The 13216-nt window shown below is 41.4% G+C and overlaps 1 protein-coding gene across 1 annotated transcript in view; it reads right to left on the reverse strand.

Annotated features, from left to right (window-relative positions):
• Positions 1 to 1840: 1840 nt before the first annotated feature.
• Positions 1841 to 13216, reverse strand: part of RIT2 (Ras like without CAAX 2) — a 285276-nt gene continuing 273900 nt past the window's right edge. The window contains exon 5 of the mRNA XM_039544693.1: positions 1841 to 2713. Within this exon, the coding sequence (XP_039400627.1) occupies positions 2486 to 2713 (228 nt within the window). The 3' untranslated portion in view covers positions 1841 to 2485. The remainder of the gene's footprint in view (positions 2714 to 13216) is intronic.

Here is a 13216-nt window from a genome sequence, read left to right on the forward strand (position 1 = left end):
TAACCAAAGGACAAATTCCTGCACCAACTGGGGCACAAAAGAAGCAGACCTCTGTTAACTGCAATCACCTGGTTTTGGATAATATTCAGAAGTTTTATTTTAGTTAATTTCAGATGGAAGGATTGAAGTGGCATTATACAAAACCACTTATTCATTTGAAAGCTGTTCACCGGGGTTACTTGCCAAAAGACCATCCATGAGATATTTGGATAACTTAAGTTCCTGCTTCAGATTGCTAGCATCTTGGATAGCATCAGCTAATGTTATTGTGCTGCATAGAACAATGTCAGACTTGCCCAGTCCATGCTGTTCATGAAATGAAATTGCAGAACCGTGGTGTTTTTCTAATGTTGGCTGTAATTTGCTTCTGGGGTAGCTTGCAGTTTCTACATCTGAGGGAAATAGGGTTTTATAACTTTGTAGCAGCTTGACAGCCTTCTTGTTATACATAAGATTATTATCTCTAGTCTCGCTTCAAGCAGCTGATACAATGCGATGTCATAAGGTGACTGCATTGTTGCAGTGTAACTAGGTGGTTTTACTTTAAGATTTGTTTTACTGAAGTAAGAAGAATGGCATGTTGAGTGATAAACTCCATTCTTAGCAATCAATTCTTCCACAGATATTCTGCACAACATGTAATCATCCTCTTTGAAGTGTTGCCTTTGCTAGATTAGCTGCCCTCTCAAATGTTTCCATTTTATGAAGTTTCTTATCTTTCTTGTGTGTTTTTCTCAAGCAAACAACACAACTGGGTGAAGCAGTGGAGGATGTACTAGCTCTGGTGGCTATGGAAGCAGGTGAATGTGATGCTTTCTGATCAGATTCAGAGTCTGTTTTCTATCCTGGGTTCAATACAACTCTGACGTGCCAAATTTAACTTGCATGTGTATTTCTGAAAGCAACCCCTGTGATAGAGTATTGGTGGCACATCATCTAAAATAGGGAATTAATCCAGTAGCTGCCAATACCATTCATCAATCCTGCCAGCATCATAGAATTCTGTCCAGCACTGGCGGCTTTTGACAGTTTTGCATTCTTTTGATTTTTCTTGACAAATAACACATTTTAAAAAGTTTGTGGAGTCTTTCTTTTAAGGGGCTTGTATCCTCCAAGTCTTCACATACTGTAACTTCCCTGTAGAGGGAAAATTCCCAAAGCATATTCTTAGCATGACCACCCCCACTAACATAATTTTTCATTTTGTACAAGTATACAGATTTGTGCTACGTTACGTATAAACTAGATCTATATATTAATATCAAAATTGCCATTTTTGCTGATTGAGCACTTTTATTGAAACCCAGTATGAAGCAGTGTATTGTCATCTCTAACACTAATACCAGCCTGTGCATAAGTGTCATTGAATTAAAAAGATAGTTTCTAGATATTTTCAAAGGCTAGTGCTGCACACATAGACAATTACAAATTAACAAAGGCTAGTGCTGCACACATAGACAATTACCAGGCAAACTAGATGCTACTCCGTATGTACAAAAGCTTACAAATGCAGAAGCATTATATTAAGAATTCACATACATTTCTATCTACCCACTATGCGGGACAAATTATGTGCATGCAATCTACTGCTACTGGTGCACAACCTTCTGTGGGAGATTGATCAGGTCGCAAATTTCAACTGAAAATATTGACAACTATTATAATCACTTGTGAGATACTTTGACAATTAAGAATCTGTGATGTGAAAACATTTCATGTTAGTTTATTGCAAAATGTTGATATTCGGCATTTTGGCCACATGCTGAACAACTTAATCAGCTCTAAAAAAAATACTTGACCATGGAAAACCAATAAAAATATTTTAATAGATTGTTGTTTGGTTGCTTTGAGCAACGAACCCCACACTAAGCTGTTGAAATTAGCATGAACAGTAAAAACTGTAGTTATAGTCAGGTTGCAATGGTTTAGGAACTATGCACAACATGACACTTTTTATTTGGGGTACCAGTATTTCACCATGCCTACCAGCTTACGGCACCATGTGAAAGCTCCACCTCATAATTCATCCAAATGTATATAAAATAAGCTTTCAAATGATATATGATTTGGGTGTGTGTAGGGTGGGTACATTAATGGCCTTTTTTGGAGAATTGCTCCGTACGTAAAATACTCTTTCCTACTCTTGATGACCTTGAATACCCCTTGCTTGGGGATCATGCAGGGAAAGGTACAATGTTCACTCCACTGCCTCTGTACCTTACACAAGAGGGCCTACAGTGCCAAGAGTGAGGGGGAGGGTAACTGACTTCTATGTGGCTCCTTCTGCATTGGCTATGTTGGGATAAAGGGGCCACTGGGCAACCATAGATTGGGCCTCATAGAAGTTATTCCTGCATAAGGACTGAATGAAAGCAGAGAAAGGACTCCAGAATTGGGCCCTGAAGATGCTGTGTAAATGCTGCCTTAGGAATTGCTACAGATGACTGTGATCAGCTCCTTAAAGGTGGCCCACTGGAAAGTGCCATCAGGTTGTGCTTTCCCTTTTCTTCTTCAAAGATCCTTTCAGCATCTGCCACAGACTATCCTTCCTCTTCATCTTCTTCTCTGTCAGGGGCAGCGAGGACTCTTTTCTGCGGATTTCCCGCACCAGTCCATGAAAGACGTCATCAATGTAGAAGCGCAGGGCAGCTGAGGTCTCAAAGAAGGAGCACGAATACTCTCTCGCCAAGCTCATCCCTTCTTCAGTCGAGACCTACGAAAAAAAAGGCCATTAACAAAAACAGGTTAATAAAGTTTGAGGCCAGAAGGGAGCCTTAGATCATCTAGTCTGACCTGTGTATCACAGGAGTGTGACACCCTGGCACCCCTTATTCACTACTGTCATATAATTAGGATGTGTTTTGGGCAAAGTATGCCTTGTGAGGTATCATTCTAAGAGTTTTGATCGTCTAGACATTAATATCTTGTTGGATTGTATGTGTTATCGTTGTATGTGAATTTATGAAGTTTGGCTAGGTATGTGTTACTGAACTCACATGTTGTGAGGTTGAAAACACCCAAAAGCAGCCTTTCAGATACAACAGTAACAAGACCAAACAATGTTAATGGCTTATTGAGGAAATACACCCAAACACAAGCACAAGAATTGCCCCAAGAATCGTGTACAATAAAACCTCTCAGACAGAGCACTACACGATGGGGACTGTTTGACCCAGGTCAAAGCAAAAGAGCTTTCCAGCAAGTGAGAAGAAGATATGAAAGGGGGAAATGACATCATGATGGTACCTCACTCTTGCTACAACAGCACACCTGGAAACACCTGAGGAATAAAGACTGAACTGGGTGAAGTGGATTTCTAGAAAGGGATTTCTAGCCTGTGTATGAAAACCTGGGAAACCCAATCTGCAAAGCAAAGGCAGCTTGTGCCTTAAGAATCTGTCTGCCTGTTTATCACTCAGGGTGAGAATATGCTAATTTATATCCTATCCTAATATGTTAAGCTCAGTTTGCATTTTTGTTTATTTACTAGGTATTCTGCTTTGATCTGTTTGTTATCACTTGTAATCATTTACAACATATTTTTTTAAATTAATAACCTTATTTTATGTTTTAATCCAAACCAGTGTGAGTTTGACTTAGGTTTCTGGGAAAATCTTAGTTTGGTTACCACAAGTGTGCATAGTCCTATTCACATTGAGGGAGAGGTGGACTGGGTATTAAACCCAACTACTGGCCAGATTTAACCAGGGCAGGACAAGCAGCAGAGAGTCCTGTGGCACCTTATAGACTAACAGACGTATTGGAGCATGAGTTTTCGTGAGTGAATACCCATGACATGCATCCGACGAAGTGGGTATTCACCCACGAAAGCTCATGCTCCAATACGTCTGTTAGTCTATAAGGTGCCACAGGACTCTTTGCTGCTTTTACAGATCCAGACTAACACGGTTACCCCTCTGATACAGGGCAGGACAGTACTGCTCTGGGATCCTAGACTGGGAGGCTGCTGGTTAGAGTGCCTGCATGTAACTGCAGCTGGGTGTGTCCCTACCTGTGTAAATGCTGGTGAATGTGCAAGCCTGAAGGGAGTTGCAGCTTGTCACAACAGTACTGTGTGAGAGGGAGCCCAGACTGGTGGGTCACAGGGCTCAGTGGTGCCCCAGTTCCAGGTGGAGCTCCACCCTTAGATGGATATGAACCACCAATCTTTTGGTTAACAGCCAAACATACTAACAAATTAGGACTAGGATGCATCAGAGACTGTCCCACAAGCTGTCTGAATATAAGTATTCTATATGTCTATATGTCTATGGCCTCCATCACGCAGGAAATCTGCAGAAGGGTAGGGATGTGGACCTAGGTCTCCTAAGCCCCAGACCGGCATGCAAACCAGTGTTGAGTACTAAGCTAGAAGGGTAAACCTTCAGAAGTGAATTCAAATTCAGGGCCAGGAGTCCCAGTTTTTACATTCACTTGTATTTAAATATCAGGATTTATTCAAATAAGTTTAAAACCATGATGATAAGATGAGGGCTGTGTGAGACCCCTATCAATATCCAACTAAATCCTAGGTTGTGGGAAATACCAATTTCCTTTGACTACCTCAGGGCTAAGCCATTTTTCCTCCAGCCCAGTCGCACTGAGCCAGTGTTCCAGTCACATTTATTAGAGATATAACCTCATGCTTCAGGGTATAAGCAAACCACTTACTGGCTAGCATTAGAAGGAAACTTTCTTTATGAACAGGTTATTTCATCATTTTCCTATCTTGGGCTTTTTGCACCTTCCTCTGAAGCATTTGGTGCTGATCACTGTCAGAAACAGGACAATGGACTAGATGGACCATTAGACTGATCCAGCCTGGGAACTAGTGTGTAGCTATCACATCCATGCATATACTTTTTTCGGAGAGGTGCAGACTTTTATATTCATCCATAGAGTTTAAGGCCAGAAAGGGCCAACAGATCACCTAATCAGACCCCCAACATAAAACAGGCCATAAAATTTTACCAGATACCCCTGTGTTCAGCCCAGTAATTTGAAGCATCAGCAGGATTATATATTACTTTAATCTTAAAGTGATTACAAATATTGTAAAGGTAGGCAAGTCAGTTGTATGCTGCCCTAAATGATACTCAATGACATCAAGAAAGAGTGTTACCACTTTAAGACTGCTATAATTGCTCACCTTCTGCAAAAGGAGATGGGAGCAATATGCTCCTTGCTTTTCTCAGGGCAGCTGTGTAAGCAAAATGCATGATTCCATATGTCTAATGGGCACCACTGAGAAATCGATTGTGTGAATAGAAGACTCCTATGACCTATTTTGTACTTTTTAATAATTCTCTCATTGTGCCTTGTTCTTCTGGAGGAGGAATTCACTTTTTTAAAGGTGCTGCAATTCTGAGCAAACCCATAAACAGAGCTGTAATTTTATTGAGGTTTTTATCTATTACATAAAATAATAATCTTTAAAACCCCTAAAACAACGATGTGAAAAGAATATTAAGGTTTCAAAGTCAAGCATTCAACTTTGGAAAATGCCTAGTCCATTCCCCTCCACTCCTCTCTCCCTGTCCCCATCCCCTTGATAGTCTTTCTGTGCCCTTCTCCTCGCTTCCCTCATACTTCCTCCTGCCTGGGGTCTATTGAGAGCACAGGAGAGATTAGGGATTGGTCCTGCTTTGAGCAGGAGGTTGGACTAGATGACCTCCTGAGGTCCCTTCCAACCCTGATATTCTACGATTCTATGAGAGAGAATCTCTCTTCTCTTAGTTCTGCTGCCTGACACCACAGAAGCTCCCACCAGACAAAAGGAACAATGGCAGGAAAAGACCTGCTTAACCAGAGAATGGAGCATGCTTAGTAATCTTTGTGGGGGTGGTGCATGCTCAGTATAGTTAGCATGGTGCTCAGTATGGGTGGCGCATACTCAATACAGACAGATTGTTTGGAAAATTTTGTTGGAGGTCTCTAATAAACTCAGTGAAGCTAGTTTCACTGTTTTATAACTTGCACAAATTTGATTTGATTTTCAGAGAGAGAGCAAAAGTCAGCATTTTGACTCCAGCATGATCCCCCTACCAAATTTCATGTTCCTGCTTCAAAGTATGGAGGTGCTAAAGCTTCACGACAAATGGTTAAACATTTTCAGAATTGGCAACATGTGGCATTTCCCTCTTATCTCGTACTCAGGCACTGCTGAACGTTTTTTTATTGAAACTTCCCAAGTCTGAGGCAGACTGCCAACCTGGAAAACTTCAGCCCAGCTGGCAAAGTTAGAAGTAACTGAAAACAGGATCTTCAAATGGAAAGTCTGAGCATAACTCTAGAATATCTATATAGTAAATTAATTTATAATTATCTGATTGCTGATGAAATTTTAAACTCAGCAATGTGCAGAGGAAAAGTGCATGATTTTTTTTCTTTTTTTAATAAATCAGTCATGGGATTGCATGGTTCTGAAGATTAGTAATGCAGTATGAAGCTCTGAATAAACGCACTGGGGCTGAACATGACTGCAATGGTCAGCCCTGTGTGCATCTAATTTCAGGGGTAGTGACTCTATTGTGAGATCAAATCCAGCCCGGGTCAGTATTAACCAAAGGTTTGTTAACATCTCATGGTTGCCTGGAGGCTCATATCATGGGAGTAGGGGAATCCTAGAATGTAGATCTGGAATTTACTGGAGGCAGCCCTGAGCTGTGGGGAAGGGAGAAAATTGCAGAATATGTTCCCTGGGAGATGGAGCTTGTAACTCCTCTAGGGAGGGTACACTGTTTGGTTGATGAACTTGTTATGATTTGCCAGAGAAAAGTCCTGATCATACTGGAGAAAATATGGGTGGAGGCTTGTGCTGTAGCTGATGAAATTTATAGATTCCAAAGCCAGAAGGGGCAACTGTGATCATCTAGTCGGACTTCCTGTACAATCCGTCAACCTTTCCCAAATTCATTCCTAGAGCATATAAAAATCATCCAATCTTAGTTTTAAAAAAAATGGTCAGTAATGGAGAATTCATCACAGTTCTTGCTTAATTGTTCCAATGGTTAATCACTCTCACTGTTAAAAATGTACACCTTATTTCCAGTCTGAATTTGTCTAACTTCAACTTCCAGCCATTGAATCTTGATAATCTGAAAAATTCATTTTTCTGTGCTAGAGTGAAGAGTCCATTATTAAATATTTTTCCCTATGTAGGTACTTCTACTGTAATCAAGTTGCCCCTTATCTTTCTGTTTGTAAAGCTAAATAGATTGAGCTCTTTCAGTCTAACACTGTAAGGCGAGTTTTTTAATAGTTTACTCATTCTCGTGGCTTTTCTCTGAACCCTCTCAAATTTATCAACATTCGTACTGAATTGTGGACACTAGAACTGGACACTCCAGCAATAGTCACACCAGTTCCAAATACAGAAGTAAAATAACCTCACTACTCCTACTTGAGATTCTCCTGTTTATGCATCCAAGGATTGCATTAGCCCTTTTGGCCACACCATTGCACTGGGAGCTCATGTTCAGCTCATTATCCACCATGATTTTTAGACCTTTTTCAGAGTTACTGCTTCCCAGGATAGAGTCCCCCATCATGTAAGTATGGTCTACTTCCTTTTTTCCTAGATCTATACATTTACAGTTAGCCATATTAAAACACATATTGTTTTGTTTGAGCCCTGCTTACCAAGAAATCTAGATCATTCTGTATTAGTGAGCTGTCCTCCTCTTCATTATTTACTAGTCTCCCAACTTTTGTGTTACCCGCCTGATGATGGGTCCCCATTTTCAATTACATGTTAAAACCTATCAGCTAGACAGCTTGTAATCCATTCAGGTGTGCTATCTTAATTGTATATCATTCTAGGTTGTTTTTTTTTTAAATCAAAATGTCATGAAGTACCAAGTCAAATGCCTGATAGATAACTAAAGACATGCCTATACTGCAATCAGAAATCTGTGTCGGGCCCATGCCAGCTTACTCAGGCTTATGGGGCTCAGGCTAAGGGTGGGTGTAATTGGGTGTAGACATCTGGGCTCAGGCTGGGACTGTGCCACCTTTCAGGGTCCAAGAACCTGAGTTCCACTTCTAGTCCAAATGTCTGAAGTGCAATTAAACAGGGGGAGGGATAGCTCAGTGGTTTGAGCATTGGCCTGCTAAACCCAGGCTTGTAAGCTCAATCTCTGAGGGGGGCACTTAGGGATCTGGGGCAAAATCAGTACTTGGTCCTGCTAGTAAAGGCAGGGGGTTGGACTCAACTCAATGACTTTTCAGGGTCCCTTCCAGTTCTATGAGATAGGTGTATCTCCATATTTCAGTTTGTGAGCCCAAGTCAGTTGGCATGGGCCAGCTGTGATTTTATAATTGTAGTATAGACATACCCCAATTATATTACCTCCACTATTCCCTTTCTCAACCAAACCTGTGATCTCATAAAAAATTCAGGTTAGTTTGACAGATCTATTTTCCATAAACCCACGTTGATTGGCATTAATTATATTATCCTCCTTTAATTCTTTACTAATCAAATCCCAAATCAGCCACTTTGTTATCTTGCCTGGGATCGATGTCACACTGACAGGCCTATAATTACCTAGGTTATCCTGTTCACTCTTTTTAAATCATGGCACACTGGAGCCTGGAGGAGTATGTATGGGACAATGGATAGAAGGAGGGAGTTAAGGTGAAGGGCTGTTGAAGGCTCCATGGGCCTGATCCAAATTCTATTTGGGTGAAGTGTGTACAAGTGTTTCTATTGATTTAAACTGGGATTGAATCAGGCCCTATGGAAGCAGCCATAGAGCTGGACGGGATAGCGAGCTTGGGCAGCTGAAAAACAGGACTCAGCTGAAGAAGAAGCTGAGCTTGCCACTGCCTCACCAGTCACATTAGCAAAGAATGTGACCCATTTGGGGTGTCTTGAGTACATAGTTGTTGGTGGGGTCTAGATGTGCGGTCTCCTAAAGTAGATGTAGATGTGCGGTCTCCTAAAGTAAAGGGAGCTAAGCTGAACGTGGAGAATGTTCGTGTGGCATGACCTCACAATGAAAGGAAATATTTCCTGGCTCCAAATAGCATTTTACAGCATTAAAATTCTGTTTGTGGCTTTTGCAAGCCTCCCTCGGAAAATTACAAGTGAGATTAAATGGATTGCTGACAGCATGCGGAGGCAGTGATGGATGAGCTGCCATGTTAATGACAGCCAGCTCCATATTAAGGTCAAGTCCTGCACAACTGAAAGGACAGCATGAAATGCCAAGCTTGGGTGCAGATGGGGAGGCACTGGCGATCTCCGGGCCGCACCAGATGAAGAACACCAAAGCATTTGTACTTTGGGGTGGAGGAATGAAGAAACAAAATGGATCAATTTTCTATGCATGCCTTTGGGTTGTCAACAGAGAGAAAATCTCCTTGGGGATCAGTCTGTGCGGTGTTCAACCTTTTCATCTTTGTCAGAACAGCCGCAGCAGCATCTCAAAGGGTGTTTCATTCAGAAAGTGAGTGTTAGCAAAGGCAGCTAAATCAGCGTGGCAAGGCTGGTGTTGGTCTCCATAGTGGAAAGCAATATCTCTCCCCTAACACACCTCACACCTGCAGTGGTGGCAATCAGTGTCCTCTGCCTGAGTCATTAGGAGCTCCGGGTTGCCATGGAGAAATTGTGTAGGCCACAGGTGAAATGATAATAGTTACAAGGATTCTCCTAAACATTTGTTACTTAGAGTTCCATCCAAGGTGCTCTCATTAGCTTTTCAATGGGAAAAAACAGTGGCAACTACAGACTTAAAAGCTTCATTTAATCTCAGTCTAGAGTGGTTGCTGCAGGATGTCATGGGATTCGATGGCAAAACTAAGGAAGACGGGAAGGCAGGCTGTTCAACTCCATTCCAAAAGCCTTATCCAAAACCCACTGAACCCAATAGAAAAAATTCTATTGGCTTTGGATCAGGCTCTAAATGGATGGTATTTTGACAGAAACAAATTATCGTCACTGTAAAATACTGGCTAGTGACAGCCAGAATGGAATTATTCAGGGAAGTACTTGCAGGTTTGGCTCTGTAGCTGCACTGCTCTTCTCTGAATTCCATTCTCCACTACGTCCGAGACAGTGATGACTACATGGGGCTGGCTGCTGTTCCCTAATACCCAGCCACTCAGTGTTGGCAGAAGTTAGAGCAGCAGGTGTGTGACTCTAACATTTGCCACTGGCGTAAGCGCTGCAGTTTAAACCGGAAGGGGATTAGGCCTAGTGGAGTTCAAGCTGACTCACACCTATAATCCCTGTAACCTGACCCCTCCCTTCCCTTATACAAAAGCTATGGCAATGGCACAGTGTTATAGGAGGCTTTGATTTGTCCTGCACAGGTGGAAGTCTCCAGGGGGAATCTCTGGTTGGTTTAAGAATCCAGCCCACTGTGTTCATTGGTTAAATGATATTGCTCACGTCATGTTTTTACACCGTTGTGATCGTTGTGGTATTAGATAGGTAAAACTAGACTGGAGAGGCAAATCAATCAAGCTTTTTCTTTCTTTCTTTCTTTCTTTCTTTCTTTCTTTCTTTCTTTCTTTCTTTCTTTCTTTCTTTCTTTCTAAATACGAGCAGCACTGACATTATTTACTTACAAATTATTTATGTCCTGGAAGATTAAAAAAAGATTTTAACTCCCTCCCTCCCTCCCCACCATCACCACCACCATCATTCTCCTGCCATTTACATTTTTAACCATTTCATCATTGCCACTGAGCACTGACATCCCTCACTACAATGGGAAAACCAAGATCAAAAAGAAATCAGTTCAAACCGGAAGACATGGCCTACTTTCTGCCCCATCACTAAATGAGCAACATGGGGATAATTTGAGCACACGGCACAAATACAAACGCAGAATTTGAAGTCACCGACATTACTCTTAAAGCCATTTGGAAGACTTCAGAGGTAATCAGTTGAGCAAACCTCACTCGCACTTCATTGCAAGCAATTCTGTGGGCTCGGTTTTGCTGGCTTTCTAGATTACAAGGCGCGATGAGATAAAGGCTGCCTCACAATTAATCATTATTGGGAGTGCATTACAACTACTTCCATTGCTCACTTTCGCCAGACTTACACAAAAGTTGATTATGGATCAGAGGGGGTAGCCGTGTTAGTCTGGATCTGTAAAAGCAGCAAAGAGTCCTGTGGCACCTTATAGACTAACAGACATTTTGGAGCATGAGCTTTCGTGGGTGAATACCCGACGACAAAGTGGGTATTCACCCACGAAAGCTCATGCTCCAATATGTCTATTAGTCTATAAGGTGCCACAGGACTCTTTGCTGCTTTTACAAAAGCTGATGTCACATAAGAAGACTGCCCCATTTGTTCCTTTTTTCTGGATGCTAAGTTTGCTTTTCGCATGCTTTAGGCGTATTAGTGATTAGAATGTGACCTTGTTCCAGTTGCTATAAATATTGTGTAATAAATATGCAGGGTCTGATTCTGAGATCATTTACTCTGGTATAAATCAAGAGTAACTCTGCTGAAGTCAGTAGGATTGCACTGGTAGGGCCTGATTTATATCACCCTACCACCTTTTTCACCCAGCTAGGCTGTAGGGCAGGTGTAAAGCCCACACAGGCTTTACTGATGACATAGGAGAACTGTATACCAGGAGTAGAGACAGCTCTGTGCTATCTCTATTGCAATGAAAATTTCAACTCAGGCAGGAGGTATGATGGAGGTGGGCACGGGAAGGAGACATCTCAAGACCAGGATGAGATATGGTCAATGTGATCTATGTCCAGGAACTCTGTGCCACCTGCAGGTGTGCAAGCTAGCACAGCTATCAATGCCATCCTGGCGTATGCCATGGGCTACCCCAACCCCTGAATAATGAAGGGCTTGAGATGCCTCCACTGTGCCCCTATACCAGCCCAAGGATAAATGAGGCCCAGAAACACTGCAGCAGGAGGCACAAAGAAATACACTTCCAATGGAAGAAAGACACAACAGAGAAATAACCATGAATTTGGAGGTGCAATCAGCCTCAGATTGCAGGGATCACACAATTCTCTCATGCTCATCCCCACTGTGGCCCTCTCCACCGCTCAGACCAGCACTAGCCACTGTACAAAAGGAGTCCTCCCCTCCCAGCTATTTTAATTTGTGTCATGAGCTATCATTGTTTTAAATAAAGAGACATAGATAGTTCCAGACCTATTGTTAGAACACGGCAATAATCATTACTCCTTCATTATCACACACATATAGTAATGCATAACTAAATGGGCCTGGTATTTTATGTAAAGCCAGCTATGGAAACAAGGACGTACCTGCAGGTTTAGCTCTGAAGGTATACTTCACTTCTCTGAACTGTATTCCTCTGGCTTTATTTTGTCAACGGCAGAATTGATGGGTAAGTTTAAGGCAACATTATACCAGGATGTAATTTTGGACAGATGGACTTTGGACTTGACAAAATAGGATACTCAAAGCCATACTATTTCACATCTTCTATGGGCAGCTCTGTTTCTCATATGAAGAGAATCTGAGGGCTGTTAAATCTTCTGTATCAATCTTCAAGAAGAATGATTAAGGGTCAATTGCTCAAAGTGTTTTCACAGATCTCATGATTTTCTAAATTATCCATAATCATTAAAGGTGCACTGATTGCAAAGCCTAGCAGAATGTATTGTCAGGCAGAAGAGAGCAGAAAAAAAATAAGACATTTATTTATAGATACTTATTAGAAGTAGGATCCCTCTATTTGTATGAAAATAACTTCAAAGATTAATTTGGTTTTTAGTACTTAAAACCCAAGGAATTTATTTAAATTTTCTTCTCAGCAACAACAAAGTTTTGTTAATTTTTATCATCTGCTGCCAACAGATGGTTACAAAAAAGATTAGCATGTAAAATGAAGGCTGTGAATATTGCTTATTTAGTCACGATCAGGAAAAATAAAAAACAAAAAAACCCCCAAAGGAGCCAAATTCTGATTCCTGCTAAGGCAGCTTTGCACTGCTTTGGTGGCACAAAGCAACTTTAAAGCCAGTTCAACCGATCCCCTTTATTCTTACCTAACTAAACTTTCAAATCCATAATCATAATTATATTTTTTATGTGTTTCGTATTTGTATTGCAGGACAATGGCCCTGATTGTGCTTGGCAATGTGCAAACCTTTGCAAAGATATGGTCTAACCCAATCAAATCTCTCCCTAATTAATATTATGTTATCACTACTGGGAAGGCAGGACTAATATGATAGATACCCGAAGACGAAGAGG

Source organism: Mauremys reevesii, linkage group 6, assembly GCF_016161935.1.
Source record: "Mauremys reevesii isolate NIE-2019 linkage group 6, ASM1616193v1, whole genome shotgun sequence".
NCBI lineage: Eukaryota > Metazoa > Chordata > Testudines > Geoemydidae > Mauremys > Mauremys reevesii.